Source organism: Saimiri boliviensis, chromosome 6, assembly GCF_048565385.1.
Source record: "Saimiri boliviensis isolate mSaiBol1 chromosome 6, mSaiBol1.pri, whole genome shotgun sequence".
Lineage (NCBI taxonomy): Eukaryota > Metazoa > Chordata > Mammalia > Primates > Cebidae > Saimiri > Saimiri boliviensis.
In genome coordinates, this window is record NC_133454.1 from 40,040,138 (window position 1) to 40,057,186 (window position 17,049).

At 37.6% G+C, this 17,049-nt stretch overlaps 2 protein-coding genes across 5 annotated transcripts in view; one reads left to right on the forward strand and one right to left on the reverse strand.

Annotated features, from left to right (window-relative positions):
• The window catches only part of PDGFD (platelet derived growth factor D), a 249,963-nt gene that overhangs the window by 118,307 nt on the left and 114,607 nt on the right, over positions 1–17,049 (reverse strand). The gene's annotated exons all lie outside the window — the stretch shown is intronic.
• Positions 11,759–14,304, forward strand: DDI1 (DNA damage inducible 1 homolog 1). The gene has a single exon (XM_003923762.4). It carries the CDS (start codon positions 11,876–11,878, stop codon positions 13,112–13,114), a length of 1,239 nt encoding a protein of 412 aa, XP_003923811.1. The 5' UTR covers positions 11,759–11,875; the 3' UTR covers positions 13,115–14,304.

The following is a 17,049-nucleotide window of genomic DNA, read 5'->3' on the forward strand; positions in this document are numbered from 1 at the left end:
GTTTAAGTTACCCAGTTTGCAGTGTTTCGTTATGGCAGCTTGAGTGGACTAATGTACCCTCTTTACTTAGATCTATTGACATTCCTTGGATGTTTTTCCTCTTTTTAAAATTACTCAGTATATGCAAACAAACAACAGGATATCAGATAGGATGATTACACTTCTGTCATGAGGTTTAATGAGACTAAACCTCATTGTAGACTGAGTCACAGCCCATGTTTTAGTCTCCATCTACTTTCTCCAGTTCAAATTTCCAGTCTAACACTCAACATATTTTTCACCACTGTTCCACTCGATCCAACATCCATCTCCATTACAAAAAAGATGGTCAATGTTTAATTTTTAAGAGCACCATGGATAAGACCCTTGGCATCTGTTAGAGTGGCTGCTTTGTAAAGTACTATGATTGCCATTTATATCTCCAGAAAGATTGGAAAATCTACTGCAGTGACTACTGCTGTTCTCACAAAACAGAGATTTTCTATAAAAAAAAAAAATAGAGTACTTTGTGCTATGATAAATGGGAATGGAAAAAGGGAAAGAAGATTCCTTGGGTCAAGCATTGCGACAGAAAATTTAACATGTGCCATTTTATTGATTCCGCCTGTAAAACCCACCCTTTACCTTGTCCCCCAAGCCCTGCCCCCTCCACCCCGCACCATTTCCCAGACTGAAAGCTTCTGGAAAATAAAGACTGGGATTCATTCAGTGTTGTAACCGAACCTAGTAAGAAGTAATAGGAGGGTTTTAATTAATATTTATTGAACTAATGAAACTCAATATTCTTCAGGTAAGATGCTTCCATGCATTTACATATGAGTAAACAGTACTGAAGAAGTTAAGCAAGTGGTCCATTTGTTAAATGAGTGGTTCATTTGCAGTTTTGAAATCAGAATTCACAAAACCTGCAGTCAAACCCATGATGTGATCTTGTTAGATTGCTTCTGTATACAAAGATATCTTTTGGGGGATCTGCCCAACTCATATGATATAACCTTCTCCATGAGTTGCAATCCAGGTGGGCCCCAGATGGCCCTATTCTTCAGGAGTGAGCCCTGGCCAGCAATGTTTGCACCAGTCACTGTGCTCCTGGTCCTCATACTCCGGGTCCTTTCATGCCTCCCTCTTATGCCCCAAGTGTAGTCTACCACTTCTTCATCTGTTAAACATTTCTAATCCTGCCTCTCTTTCACAAACTGTTTTAATTCTTTTTCTCATTTAATGTATTGTGTTGTATGAGTGCTGTTGCTGATTTATGCCTCTTTCCTTATTGGACTTTTTAGTTCCTTAGGAAAGGAGCTATGGCTCTGCTCCTTGATCATTGTCTTCCAGACGCAATGGCCTGGCATGTCCTCTGCTCCAAGCACTTCCTTGCCTTGAGACCTCCTTAGAATGAAGACGGTGCCCTCTGCAAAGAATGCTCACCCTCTATCTCCTCACCAGGAAAACTCCTTTTTTATTGCGCATCCTTTCTCTCTATCATTCCAGGTAGTTCTTTTCCTTAAAAACACACATCCTACTTTGTATTATATGTGTGGATTTTATTGTTTCATATCTGGTTCTTCTAGTAAACAATAAGCTTTGAAAGGATAAGGATCATGTTTGTCTCGTTCAATTTTGTATGTCCAGTACCTAGCACAGAGTTGGCATAGAATAAATGCTCAATACAAGTTCACTGAATAAATTCATCCTTCAATCTCAAATGTATAAACTGCTTGGCACAGATGAGGCCCAGTAATATCTAAGAAATAAATTAGTCAGCGATTATAAAAGAAAAAATACTATTCCTCAGAGTCAACCAAATTCTGCCACATTATTACTTTTACCCATTTAACCAAAAACTATTCACGTATTTATTTAGCATGTATTATTTTGTGCAAAGTACAATGGCAGACATGATAGAGGCAGGGAGAAAAAAGCCGTAAATCTAAGAAAGTGATATATATCTGAAAAATCAAGCATATTTAATTATGAATGCCAACTCCAAAAATTTTAAGATTCTTTCTAAAATAGCGTGTTGAAAAGTTCTTTGAGGCTGTAGATATGACTTGAGGGAAAGATTATCACGTATAATTATTAGTTCCTATCCTGAGCATGGAAAAGAGATAAATAGCTGTACGCATGTTATATTTTCTGTGTCTATTATAGACGGGCTGACAGAAATGAACTTTAAAAAATAAAAAATGTATTTGGAGTGTTCCCTACTACTTTCTAGCTGTGTGTCTTTGGGGAAAAAAATCACCTAAACTAGATGTCAGTTCCTTCATCTGCAAAATAATGATAACATTAACATCTCCATGGGGCTGCTGTAAGCATCAAAAATAAAAAATATGGAAATGTTTTATTAAATGTAAGAGTCTACCAATGTCAAGAAGCTAAACAGATGCACAGAAAAAAATAACACAAATGAGTAAATAAACACCAAACAAATTTCTAGACAGGAAACATTTTAGGAGTTCAGAAGATGGAGAAGCAGTTTCCTGGACTGATTTATTGCTTCAGAGAGTAGAAGCAACATATGTAATAAAATGTAGAGATGGAGATATAACCTTAATGCCGTATTTTAAATTTGGCCTTCCTTGACACTATTTCTGGGTATGTTAGGCCCTGCAGCTGTTTCATTAATATTTTTCTAATAACTTTGAGATGACTGTAACTGTCGACATAATACTGAAAATATGAACTCCGTAAAGTATGACCTGACTCTATCCATTTAATCTTTCTCAAACATATTACAATTGATTTATTGATAGCTTCTAAATGGAAGTAAAAAATGGAAGACATGTTTCAATTAAATAAGAATAATATGTATGATCAACATATAAGTATTAATAATAGCAATATATTTTTATTACATCACATATATATTTTAAATAGGTACCTTATACACATTAAAGAACATAATAAATGTTTTTAGAGTATGATAGAAGAGGCAGTGGAAAATATACTTTTCTATTTAGGGCAATAAATATATTTTGGGAGTACTGGGCTTAGAAAATAGTCATATTTTTTTATGCATCTACAAAATTGTCAAATTTCATCTCTCTCCTAATATTACATTATTCCCTGCATAGACCTGTGCTACTGGTCAACAATTCTGTTTGAATAATTTCAAACAGATAGGAACCATAATGCTAATATAAAAGTATCAAGTTCATTATTATTATTTTGCGATGGAGTCTTGCTCTGTCACCCAGGCTGAGTGTAGTGGCATGATCTTGGCTCACTGCAACCTCTGCCTCCCAGCTTCAAGTGATTCTCCTGCCTCAGCCTCCTGAGTAGCTGGGATTACAGGTGCCCATTACCATGCCCAGCTAATTTTTGTATTTTTAGTAGAGATGGGGTTTCACCATCTTGGCCAGGCTGGTCTTGAACTCCTGACCTCCGCCTCCCAAAGTGCTGGGATTACAGGCATGAGCCACTGTACCCAGCCAAATTCATTATGTTTAACTTCAGTTCTGAAAGTGTGTATAATCTATAGTTAGTGAAAGAAACAAAATCCTGGATTAAGGGATACATTTTTCTAGACAAGCTCTTGGGTAATGCTACTCAAAGTGCCTGTCTGCTATATGAAGAATACCTTGAGCCAAGTTGAAAATCAAAACATACTGCTTCCTTCAGTGACAATTTCTTGTTCCAAAAAACAATTTTAGCAAGTGAAATAATGTATCTGGGGTCATAGTTAATCTACATTTGGTACAAGTGCTTTATCATTTTGTGGCTCAAAAGCAAAGGGTACATGCAATGGCAGCTAGTCCATGGATCCCATCTGAGCTGCACTGGTCTACAGAAAACTACTAGAAATGGACTGATTCTCTTCAGTGTGACCTACTGAATAATTAGTCTTATTAGTCAATTATTCTAGAGCTGCCTTGCACAGCATTGTTTTGAGAGAGAACAGTGACCAATTTTTAAGTGTATGATATGGTAGATTCCATTATTGTTTGAGTTCTTCATCCTTCTATAGTTTTCACATTCTTTACCATGTGACTTTGCAGCACTTTCTCTAGAGTCAACCACTTTATTTTCCTGTCACATTGATACTGAGGCTGGGAATGTGAATTGATTAAGACAACAGAATGCAGGCAGAAAGAAGTATTGGGGACTAATTGTGAGCCTAAGCCTTAGGAGTCATCCGCTCTTTCTACTTGACCCTCTTATGCTTCTGCTGCTGCCATGAGCAGCGTATGTATTGGGTAGCCTATTATGCCAAGGATAAAAAGCATAAAGAGCAGATCTATACCCAACCTGATTCTGGGAGCCAGCACCATTCAATACTAGTGCAGGTCCGTTAAACTCAGCTTGACCTCAACATAAGAGAGAATAAATAATTTCTGTTTTAAGCCACTGAGTTTTGGGATGGTTGTTACATAGTTTATTCTGCTAACAGCCAACAGGTTCACATTAGAACAGCACCTTCCAAATCTTGGATGGAAGAGGGCTGCTGAGATAGATAGTATCGGTGGGGAATACTAACACCTTGGATACAGACATAGAGGAAGAAGTATTAATGGCTAGGTTTATGAGTAGCACATTCAGGCAGGTATTAAAAACCCCTTAATTTCACAAGTGCTAAGAATCCCATCAAGACTCTAATACAAGGAAACAATGATTCTTCCTTATTTTCTATCCAAAAAATTATTGTAGCAAAAAGAGAACATAATGCACAAAGACCAGTACTTCATTAATGAAAGAAGAATGTTTCTAACAGGAATATAATAGACATTTTAATCATTTACTGTAAAGAGTAGGGATTTTAAGCTAAGAGTAGAATATCTGCAGGCTGAAATATATTGAGATATACTCTTCAGTTTACTGTCTTAAAATAGTCATGCTAAAGTAAAAGCAGAGTTTGTATTTCACACTGTGGACTCAATGGATCTACTATCCTTTGTGTTCTTCCTTCAAGTTCTAACATAATGGACTCTATTGGCATACTGTTCAAGATTAAGAGTTGGACTCAACAGCCTTAAAGAAACAATTGCATTAATTTAGGTAGGCTCTGTGCATAGACTGGACAAATAGGACTTCTTATAGAATAATGCTTTTGTAATTATTGTTTGGAAGTATGACATTACAGTAACATGTACAATCTGCAGCACAAATAAAGAATGAGTTTTACCTCTCCAATTTCCTAAGGTCAGTTTCCAAAATACTTGATTCCAACCATATTAGTGGAAAGGAAAAAAACTGACCTTACAATTTACAAAAATAAAAGTGACACAGTAGTTTGTCTCAGTTTGTTTTTACCATGTTAAGCCAAAATTTAGTGTATATATTTGAACCTTAACAAATACTTAAACTTAGATATATATGTTTATATATAAATATATATATACATACTAAAAACAAAGTATGTGTGTATACATATATATGTATATATGTACAAAATTTAGTGTGTGTATATATGTACATATGTGTGTGTATACACACACACACACATACACACACACATATTCTAAGTTTACAGGCTATTTTTGCTGTTGGTAAAGCTTCCTGAACACTATGTGGGTAATAACTATATAAAAATGTAAAATTTGTTTTTTTTACTGAAAGGTTTACTGGTTTGTACTTCCGGATAGTGAAAAATGAAAACTATGGAACAATGATTGCCCAAAGAACAAAACATATACACAAACCTTTGATTTAGTAATCATAGCCAAACTCTGTGTTAGCTCACTTAATAAAGTGACTGCAGTCATTCTGGGGGACTCCCCAGGGTGAAATGTTCCACTTTTTATAGCTTGGTATACAATTAAAAATATGCTGCAACTATGACCTTGAGTATCTCCTCAAAAAATGTAAAGTTAAATAACCAAACTCTCTAGTACATAACAGCTGCAAGGTAAGCAATAGAAAACACCATCTGAGAAGTATTTTATATACATCTTTCTGAACTATAAACTTCTTTGCTCTAATGCATTTCAAATAGAATGTCAGCCATCCTGGCTTTTCAGGAAGCTCTTGATATCACAAGCTTCACTGGTCCTTTTGCAATTAAGGTGAGGTTTCTACCATTTCACTCAATCCACCAAAGACAGATTTATATAATCACTCCAGAAATGTTCCTTTCCACTGGGTAAGATTTAAGAAGTGTTGATTTTGAGTACAAGAGAAAAGAAGACGCTTATTCTTTATATCAATAGTTCTGGTTTCAGTATATAAGAGCACACTATCGATCCATTCTTAGTAAATTGCACAATTTCTCATACTGTCCAGTGTTACTATCACGTAAACACAATTTACTGTTAAGAAATGTCACTAAACTTTTTCATGAAACACATTATGTAGCCTTAGAATAAAGATTAAGTAAACATGATCTGGAGATTTGCACAGCATTTTTCTTCCAGTGCCTAACTATTACAGCTACCAACTATCAGATGGAATTTTACAGGTTGGAAAGAAGCCATCACAGCTTATGCATTTACTGAATAACTTCTAGGACCAATTTCTCTGTTATATCTAAAACTCAAATTCAGAGCAAAATGACCATAACATGTGCTTCTACCAATCATTAGACATATTTTAATATACAAACATTGCTAATATAAGAAAAAAGGTGGACAAACTTGGGACATACTGACTTCCATTAATATGATGCCAAGCATTTCCGCAACAGCTTTTCTTCAGACAACATCTTATAAACTTAAACATATGCCATACATGTAACATTAACTAAAGCTCTCAGGAAAAAATATCACATGACTGAAGAGGTGCTTTCCTTTCAGACTCTGGTAGATGAAAAGGTCTCATAAAATGTATTGGCATTGAGCATCAAAAGAAGTTTTCATCTTGGATTATAAATTAGGACAAAATAGGTAAATCAAAAGAATTAATATTTCCAAGTATATGCTTTAAGGATACATTTGAATATGAAGGTAGTACATGCAAAAAAATGAAAGAAGAGTTTTATTCATCATTAACCATGCTGCTGTAGATGTTTCACGTGTAAAATAAACGGTTAGAGTATATGAATTTTCTTCAGAGAACCACAGTGAGTTGACAGAATTGCATACAAATAACTGATACTTAAGTTTGTGTCTCTGTAGTGTTTGCTAATAGTCACACAACTGCATGTTTCCCTCGGTGACAAACTGCATGCGAGACAGAAGTCCCAGAAGATCATAACATTGTATTTTTACTGTACTTAGGTTTAGATACACAATATCATTGTGTTTAGTTGCCTACAGTATTCAGTACAGTAACATGTCATACAGGTTTGAAGCCTAGAAGCCATAGGCTATACCATATAGCATTGTAGATTATGTAGTTTTGGGGAAGTCCATTCTATGATGTTCACACAATGATGAAATCACCTAAAGATATCTTTCTCAAAAGTATCCCTGTTATTAAGTGGTGCATGACTATACTGTCAAAGCAATGAGATAGACACATAAGTCTCTGTCAAAAATGTGCATACAAATGACCTATTTGTACAGGTAAGTGTCAAATCTATATAATCTCTATTGGAGAACAGATCTCAAGAAGTTGTGGACAGAATATGGAACATGTCCTACCAAGTTATATTGCTCAACTTAATTGAATATCATAAGTGATTGATACTTTAGAATAAACCCCCAAGTCAAGGCTATGTGTATTTTTCAGGAGTCAACAGGATATCAACATTGAGATCCTTCTTTAAAGCATAAAGAAACTTTTGCACAGAACCAAAAGTGTCAAAGTAGGGTCTCAAACCTTGGCACAGCCAAAGCCCATGCCCTTAGGACTTATGCCAAACTGTCGGACTAATATATTTTGTCATATATTGTAATTAGTAATTACATATGTATAATATAAAAGTTAGATCTACTGACAGGCACTTTTAAATCCGAATCAGCCAATTTAGAGCAACAGTTTAGAACACTGTTGTAGAACATGCAGTATTAAAGTTACACACCAAAATGGAAGCATGACCAGGCATCAAGATTTGGACCAGATGGTATGGTGTGCAAACCCACTGTGTCTAGCTTTCTGTCAAATTTAAATGAATTGTTTGAGGCTCTAGAAAAAATTACTCGAGAAAAACAAACACAACACAATGATGCAATGATAACATATGAAATCCTCCCACCGCAGCCAAATTCAGTTCTTGTTCGTTTCTCCTCAGAAGCTGACACGGAGACAAGGATGTGGACATAAGCAGTCTTTATTTGAGCGGTCATCCCAGGAAGTACAGGTAAGAAAGTACACAGACTGAGACCAGGATAAGACCAGAGGGTTCCCCTAAGGGCATGAAAGCCCCAGCATTTCCTTGCTGAGGCGGCCTGAGCAAGCTTCCCAGGGGCAGAGAAAGTAAGACTCAAGGGCACTAGAAAGGGGAAACTGTCAGCATTTGTAGGAACATAAACGTGAGCACAGGGTGATGAGGCAGGGCAGCAGCAGTGTCTGCTTCAAAAGAACAAGCATCACAGAGTCACAGTGACTTTTGAACACAGTTTATGTTTATATATATATAATCTATGTGTGTGTATACATATATATATATATATATATATATGTGTGTGTGTATGTGTGTGTGTGTGTGTATCTCCAATGATCTCCAAGTTCATTATATAATCAGAAGAGGTTTTCATTTAAAATTTGAGTTGGTAGAATTATACTTCTGGTATTTGATTCACAAACCCATCAGTCATGCTGGGTAAAATGAAAGAATCAAATAATGTAAACAGAGAAGTACTAAACACAGGAGACTGTGTTTATCTTTACAGATTCCAGGCGCTTTTGCAACAGAGATTTAAGACCTGGATGGGTGCTGGACTATGAAATCCAAAGGATCCCTGCCAACCCTGACATCCTGTGACCTATGGAATGATGACAGCTCATTGGCCAGACCTTGAGGCTTTTTGCTTTCCAGTGTCCATTCTCAGTAAAAGGTAAAATGCTGAAAACCACACAAATGTAAAATGATACCCAGAGTAAAGAATTACAGGGAAATATTACAACATGTCACATAGAATTTAAATATGTTCAGTATCAAGGCAATGGTATAGAAAAAAGATTAGTTTCTTTTCATGTGAACCCACAATTTTTGTTTTATAAAAAACAAAAGGAAGCTTATTCTACAAAAATAATTTCATTTGCTATTAAAAAATAAACAAAAGCTTCAGTATAATTCCCCTCGCTTATGGTTTTAAGAACAAATTGTACAAAGTTATTTGGGGGAAAACAGATAAAGGAACACTGAATTAAAGTCTCACTGGTTTCTCAATCTGTTTTTAGCAGAGTAGTTTGCATGTGACATCTCACATGATAATTGTTTCCAAACTCAGGAGAAACCACAAGTAATCTCTGATAAACTTGTCAGTGTGCAAAGAACCATAACATCATATTATTGAGTCAAAGGACCATTCATCTGTATAAATGGTGAAAATTATAATGCTAGATTTTTTTCTTAAAATTAAAAAAAATCTTCATATCATGAAACACTGTCTTTCCAGTTAAAGCTCTAAGTCAGGTCATCATCTTCCTTCTCAGCCTTTGTTTCTCCACTCTGGCCCACTCTGCATGGCTGACTCCTTGTCATCTTTCTAAACTCAGATCTTTCAGGAAGTCTTCTCTGTCCAAAAACCCTCACCTTCTTCTTCATCTTCTCTCCAGATATTATGCATTTCTCCTAAGCTATCACAGCTCCTACTGTGATACTATTTTACCCTTCAGCTTGTGTGTGTGTATATGTTCTAATTTAGACTGTGGGCTCCTTTAAGAACACAGCCTACATTTAACATTATTCACGTTTGTTTCTCGAGAACTTAGCACATGCTTTACATACACTGGGCATTCAGTCAACATTTCTAATATAAGCAAATATGAGTATGAAAACATAATTAGAGCAATGAGAGACATAGTCTTCCATCTGAGACAAACATATGAGAAACAGGAGCCAAAAAAAAAATGTTTTAGGCTGATGTGACATCCTTCTCTCCATAATGGTATAATGGTGTAATGGTACAGGCTTTCTAACAACACTGTAAAGAAGGAAACTAGGCAGAGGATAGCAACTATCTTGGCTCATAAGTAGGTATAGCTGGGAGGACCAAGCCAGGGAAACATGAGCTCTGTACAGTGCAAAACACTTTATTAAACATTAAACACAGAGGAAAAAAAGTAGCACGCAAGGATTTCAACCCTATCATCATTTGCCTTGAAGGACTTTTCTCCCTTACCATGACAGCCTCCACTGTTTGTTTGTGTGCAGGCGTGTGCGTATGTGTGGCAAGTGGCTGTGCCCAAGTGTCAGAGGCATGTTGGCCTCCAAGGTGGCATCCTTAATGCATTTTCCTACAGAACCGCTGTCAAATGGGTCACCTCAAAGATTCAACTCACTCATTCATTTATTCCCTTCAAGACAATGGCCTGTCTACCCAGTCTCCCATTTCAGAGACCCTCTGTGTTACCCACACACTCCACTTCTTTTACACGCCTCACCTCCAAGGGGTATGTGCGTTCTATCAGTTTTACTCAAGAAACATGTTTCTTCCCTATTGCTTTGCCTTTGGTCCTCCTGAGGTTTCCACACTCTAGCAACAGCTCCCTCTTTGAGCCACCAGATAAGCCTGCCAACAGGCCCTCCTGCCGCATTTTGTCCTCTATGTGCTGCAAGAAGCCTCTTCCCTAAGTCAATTTAAAAAAAAATCACAAATGCCTGCTTCAAATCTTTCCTTTTCCCTTTCCTTTCCTTCCTTCTTTTTCTTTTTTTTTTTTTTTTTTGGTTTTGTGTTTTTGGAGGGGGAATTCTTGCTACTTGATAATACTTAATATTTAAACTCCTTGAATTCACATGACTTCATAAATTGGCTCCAAGTATTTTTTCCAGCTTCATATCCTGCTAAGGTTATGTACAATTGTTTATTGCATAAAATGTCTCATCTTTCTCTAGAAATAGCAGGCCTTGCCATAAATTCCTGGTTTTATAACATGAACTGCTTTCCTCTGGAAAGAGATCACTTTTCACCTGGAAGATGCTCATTCTTCAACATCCAGCTTGTCTCTCGCTTAGGAAACATTCTCTTTTTGATACTAAAGGCAGTACCCTGAACATGTCTTTGTAAAAGGATTTGCCTTTAGTATTGTGATTACCCATTCACCTGTCTATCTCTTTCCAGAATGTGAGCTCCTCAAGGGCAGGCTTCAAGTCTGACTTTCATATTATAGACATAGAATGATACTTGCCATGTAGGAAACAAACACTATTTGGGGTCAGGGAACACACAAGTACAAAGAATATAACTTTAAAGCAAAACAAATGATAATATGCTGTTTAGAAAGTGCTGAAAACCAGGCATGGTGGCTCACACCTGTAATCCCAGCACTTTGAGAGGTTGAAGGATAGTGGATGGCTTGAGCCCAGGAGTTGGAGGGCAGCTTGTGCAACATAGTGAGATCCCATCTCTATAAAAGAAACACAAAAAATAGCCAGGCATGATAGATTGTGGCTGTAGTTTCAGCTTTTCAGGAGGCTGAGAGAGGAGGAGTGCTTGAGCCCATGAGGTCGAGGCTGCAGTGAGCTGTGACCATGCCACTGAACTCCAGCCTGGGTGACAGAATGAGGTCCTGTCTCAAAAAAAAAAAAAAAGTGTTGAAATAATTTCTTTCATATAATGTGTTAAATAGGCTTTGAAGGGCTGGCCTTGAAACCTGACAGCTTTGAGTCATTGTGTTTCCATGGGAATAGGCATTCCAGGTTCCAAACAGGACACTTACAAATGGACTTTGGAACACAACATGCTACCTCAAGGCTCCACTGGGCCACACAGCTGGCACTGAGGCTGGGAGGCAGCCCCAGACAGATGAGTGTCCGTGCCTCTCTGAGAGGGGAATGACCTACTGAGTCGTGAGGAGCAGCGGCGCCAACAACGCAGGCCTGCCCCACCCGCCAATGAGCAGCCCAAGCCCTCTGCCCACCCGGCCTGCCCAGGTCCCCGCCATGCTCATCACCGTGTACTGCGTGCGGAGGGACCTCTCGGAAGTCACCTTCTCCCTCCAGGTCAGCCCTGACTTTGAGCTCCGAAACTTCAAGGTCCTCTGCGAGGTGGAGTCCAGAGTCCCCGCAGAAGAGATCCAGATCATCCACATGGAGCGACTCCTCATCGACGACCAGTGTTCCCTGGGCTCCTACGGACTCAAAGATGGCGATGTGGTGGTTTTACTGCAGAGGGACAATGTGGGACCCCGGGCTTCAGGGCGCGCCCCAAACCAGCCTCGTGTAGACTTCAGCGGCATCGCAGTGCCCGGGACGTCCAGCTCCCGTCCGCAGCACCCGGGACAGCAGCAGCAGCGCGCACCCTCTGCCCAGCGGACGCACGGCCTGGCCTCGGGAGAGAAGCTGGCCGGCCCGCAAGCCCTGGGCAGCCCCGCCCTGATCCGCAGCATGCTGCTCTCCAACCCGCACGATCTGTCCCTGCTCAAGGAACGCAACCCCAGCCTGGCGGAAGCCCTGCTCAGCGGAAGCCTTGAGACCTTTTCTCAGGTGCTGATGGAGCAGCAAAGGGAAAGGGCCTTGAGAGAGCGAGAGAGGCTTCGTCTCTACACAGCCGACCCACTGGATCGGGAAGCTCAGGCCAAAATAGAAGAGGAAATCCGGCAGCAAAACATTGAAGAAAACATGAATATAGCGATGGAAGAGGCCCCCGAGAGTTTCGGACAAGTGACGATGCTCTACATTAACTGCAAAGTGAATGGGCATCCTTTGAAGGCATTTGTTGACTCAGGCGCCCAGATGACCATTATGAGCCAGGCTTGTGCCGAGCGCTGTAACATCATGAGGCTGGTGGACCGACGGTGGGCTGGGGTTGCTAAAGGAGTGGGCACGCAGATAATTATTGGCCGTGTTCATCTAGCTCAGATTCAAATTGAAGGTGATTTCTTACAGTGCTCTTTCTCCATACTTGAGGATCAACCCATGGATATACTTCTAGGCCTAGATATGCTCCGCAGACATCAATGTTCCATCGATTTGAAGAAAAATGTGCTGGTCATCGGCACCACTGGCACGCAGACCTACTTTCTTCCGGAGCGAGAGTTGCCCTTATTCACTAGGATGGTAAATGGGCAAGATGAGTCTTCAGATAAGGAAATTACAGATTCGGTCAAGGATTCAGGACGCAAAGAGCATTAAAGCACGTTATAAATATGTCACCACCTTAAGGGAGCTTCAAGTCCCTGGAAATTATACGATGGGAGCTCACTAGCAATGTAATCATTAAAAAAAAAAAATCAGTAACAACTAAACCTGGCCTTGGGACTACGTTCTCAGATAGGTAACTCCGTCAATCCTGATTCCTTGGTATTGGTTCCTCTTCCATTTCCCTTGTCCAGAGATCACTGAAAGGCATCCTGGGAAGGCTCTGGAGGCTCCAGCGGCTTTCCAGATTATCCATGAAAAAGAAAATCAGCTTCTTCTTTAGAGACATTATTCTATCAGATTACAGGTGGCTTATCGAAACCAGTTGTTATTTCGCAGAATTCCCTGGAAAAATGCCATGGCTACAGACCTTACAAGGCATCCACATAAAACTATTTCACATCAGCACTAACAATTCTTTATATGCAGAGAAATATGCCTATTTTCATAGGTTTTGTTTTCTTTGGGAAAGGCACTAGAATTAGAGGGTCAATTATATTCTCATGTTAACTAATACTTATAAATGTCTGGGGCGACATAAAGGCCCATTTTCTCATATTTACACCTTCCCTCCCTCTGGATCTTCTGCATTCACACTGCAGTCCACAGCTAAAGACTATTTTTGCCATATTTGAGAAAGCGGATTTTTCTCCAAGGATGTTACATTAATTTTCTGTTTCCCCTACATTCAAAGAAACTCTGGCTGTAAAATAAAGGCAATAAATTAGATTTTCTTTTAAAAAAAATTATGGTACTTCTTGGGAGTCAAGTTGTACAGTGGTGGGAATGAGAGGTGGGGACAGGCAGTGATCCAGGTTCCCTAATATGCGTTGCAATTAGATCATCTCTCTCTCTCTCTCCTTTTTAAAGTAAAAGTCTGCTTTAGATATTAAGCTGCTGCTACATCAATATTGTTTGAACAAAAAAGCTTCACTGTTAAAATAACATTTGAAAACTTCTGAATGAGAAGATCTCTAAGGCCTCATTCAGAATTATTCATTGTGGCAAAGCCACTCTTTATTATGACTGACACTGGGAAATGGAAGATCCTAGACTTAATTACAATCCATGGCTAAAACACTTGAGAGAAAAGTTTCAGCTTCCTGAAGCCATCAGATGGAGGGGAAATGTTTCAGGGCAATAATTCATCAAGACTGGTATTACAGCAGTGGATTCAAAGTCAAGAAGAGTATGCTTTGATTACGCTTAATTACTTAGACAAATTAGTTTACCTACTTTACAACTCAGATTCCTCATCTATGAATTCCCGACCCAACCCCCACCGAAGGTGTCACTTTTCAAGCACTAAAATCTCATTATGATCTAGGATATCCTTTGAATTATTCTATTTTCCTGACAAGATATAAAGCCACACAAAGCATTCCCAAAGGATACAGAAATACATAATCCTCCTTTATGATTCCCCATATACTTCTTTTTGTTTTGCTTCTTGGTCATACTAAACACACTCTTTCTAAAGAAAGTCACCTTTCCTCTTCCAGCCACCATCAGTTCACGTCCCATTTTTCTTCTCTATAAATATTTCCATGCTCACATTTCCCAATCTTGTCTATATTCACACAAAGTTTTACACCCAGTAGAACTGCTAAAAATGATCAAATGGACAGATTTCCTTCCTACTTTTGTTTCTAATTAAGCACTCAAGACAAATGCAATTAACAAAAAAGACATTCAGAGTAAAGTCAGGGATGAGCAAAATGCTTATGAATAAATGTAAATTGACCTGATAAATTCATGAATTCTCTCAAAGACAAAACTATGCAAAATCCTCAGCATCTTCTGGACTCAATTTTAAGGTTTATTTATTCAAAAAAATGTTATTTGCATATATCACATGGGACTCCTCAGGGTATCTGACCCATAAAAGTCAGCCACAGAATCTTTAAGGTAAAAGACAGTTTACATGATATCAAATGTGACCATACCCACCCTACCTTCTCAGAGGAACACCTCTTCGGAGGTAGTTATAAGGTTTTGAGATAAATCGCACGTAAAATTATTTGCTTCTTATTTTGAACTGAAATCTATTGTCCCATAACTTCCAATAAACTGGTCTTCATTCTTCCTTCTCCCAAGACCACATTTAATCTTTCTGGCATGAGACCAACTTTTTAATATATGAAATCGGTATCAGCCCACATATCCATTTTTAGGCTTTAGTAGGTTTTCAACAGATTTTTAACTATTCCTCAAAGGAAAAATTTGTATTCTCTTAAAAATGTCATGTTTATTTGGCCATATTCCAAATCCTAAAAATATTATTTGAGTTAATGAATGAATAAATTAAAAACATTTATACTGAATTGAAAAGCAATGACCTCAAAGAAAAATCATTAAATAAAATGAATTAATTAAGCAATGCCCTTATTGATTAACTTTTAAAAATCATTGACTTTCAAATTGAAAAGTGTTTTAAAAATTAATTCAATTAGTTTAAAGTCTTAATATAATCCTGTGTATACATAAATGAGTCATGATCAATTAAATTTTAAATGGATTAGTTTTGGTAAAGGCTACATCTTTTGCTTGTCTTCTACAGAAATCAGACACCATGCAAGGTACTTTGCATATTGTTCCCCTTAATCCTCAGGGTAAACCTTAAAAATAATTATTTTTAAGCCCATTTTGTGGATGGGGAATTTGAGGCTCAGAATTATTAGAAACATTCAAATATTCAAAGCTCAGTGATTTAAAATATTTTTTGACAACAGCCTACATTTTACATTGTAACTCAATTTTATACACTACATACCCAAACACACATAAGTATTTCTATCTCTATGTATATCTCTATATAACAAACAAAAAGGATTCTTGAAATGAATGATATGTTCAAGTCTTATTTCCTAGTCTTATTTCTTTTTAAAATTATATTTTATGTATCCCACCAAAATATTCTGATCCACAATTTACAAAACATTGACTGACTTACCAAATTGCCTTATTCAAAGCTTTTTGACTTCAAATGTCAAGCTCCTTTGTAACTTCCTTATCTGTATCCTAGGTCAAAAGCTGCAAAATTCTTTAAAAATTTCATTCTATGGAAACTACCAAAATAATGCCAGTAGAAATGACAACAAGAAGGCGGGACTCAGAATATATGCAATAACTATTTATTGAATACACATAAAATAAGTTCACGGACAGATTTTTATACATTTAGAAATGAGTAGGTTACAGTTTCATACCTCAAGGTGATTATTACCTTGTAGGGGTAGAAGAAAGACTTGTAACCAACTAAGAACAAAAAGAAAGGACATGAAATTAATAACATGTTGGTACAAAAGAATAAACTTTGTAATAGGGGTTATTTCTAAACTAAGCCAGAAAATGCACTTTCAATGAGTCTAAAATGTTCATCAGTGATGCTGTAACAAAAATCTTGCTCCTAAATTTCAGGTTACTAATACACAATGTATAATTATCTATTTTTTGGAAATACACTACCTGGAAATGGATAAACAAATCTTCATTTTTTGTTTTTGTTTTCCTATTAAAAATGATAAAGTAGATCACATGATGAAATAGACCTTTCCTGTCTCAAGCCATTTAAAAAATCCTTGGCTTCACCTAATGCTCACTTAAATAACCATCTTACCTAAAAGAAAATCACTAGTGTGAAAACCATGTATTTCAAGATTACCAACAACTGATTCTGCTGCAGTTAAACCAGAAGACGGATGTTGTTTGACATAAGCAGAACATATCATCTTAACCTCTTTCTTAAAATATTGGGTCATAAAAATTTTCTTGTTTCTAGGGGGAAATCTATTCTGCAAAAAGAAAAAGATAAGTGGATGTCTGCATGTATAAATTCATCTTCACTGCAGGTATTAACTGTTGTCATTTTAGTTAGAACATTGTGCTTCTTTCAGAATGCCAATTAGAAAAGGGCCATTTTCTAACAT

What these genes read in the sequence shown, in the direction of transcription:
- DDI1 (XM_003923762.4), top strand. Translation starts at nt 11,876, where the DNA reads ATGAGCAGCCCAAGCCCTCTGCCCACCCGGCCTGCCCAGGTCCCCGCC.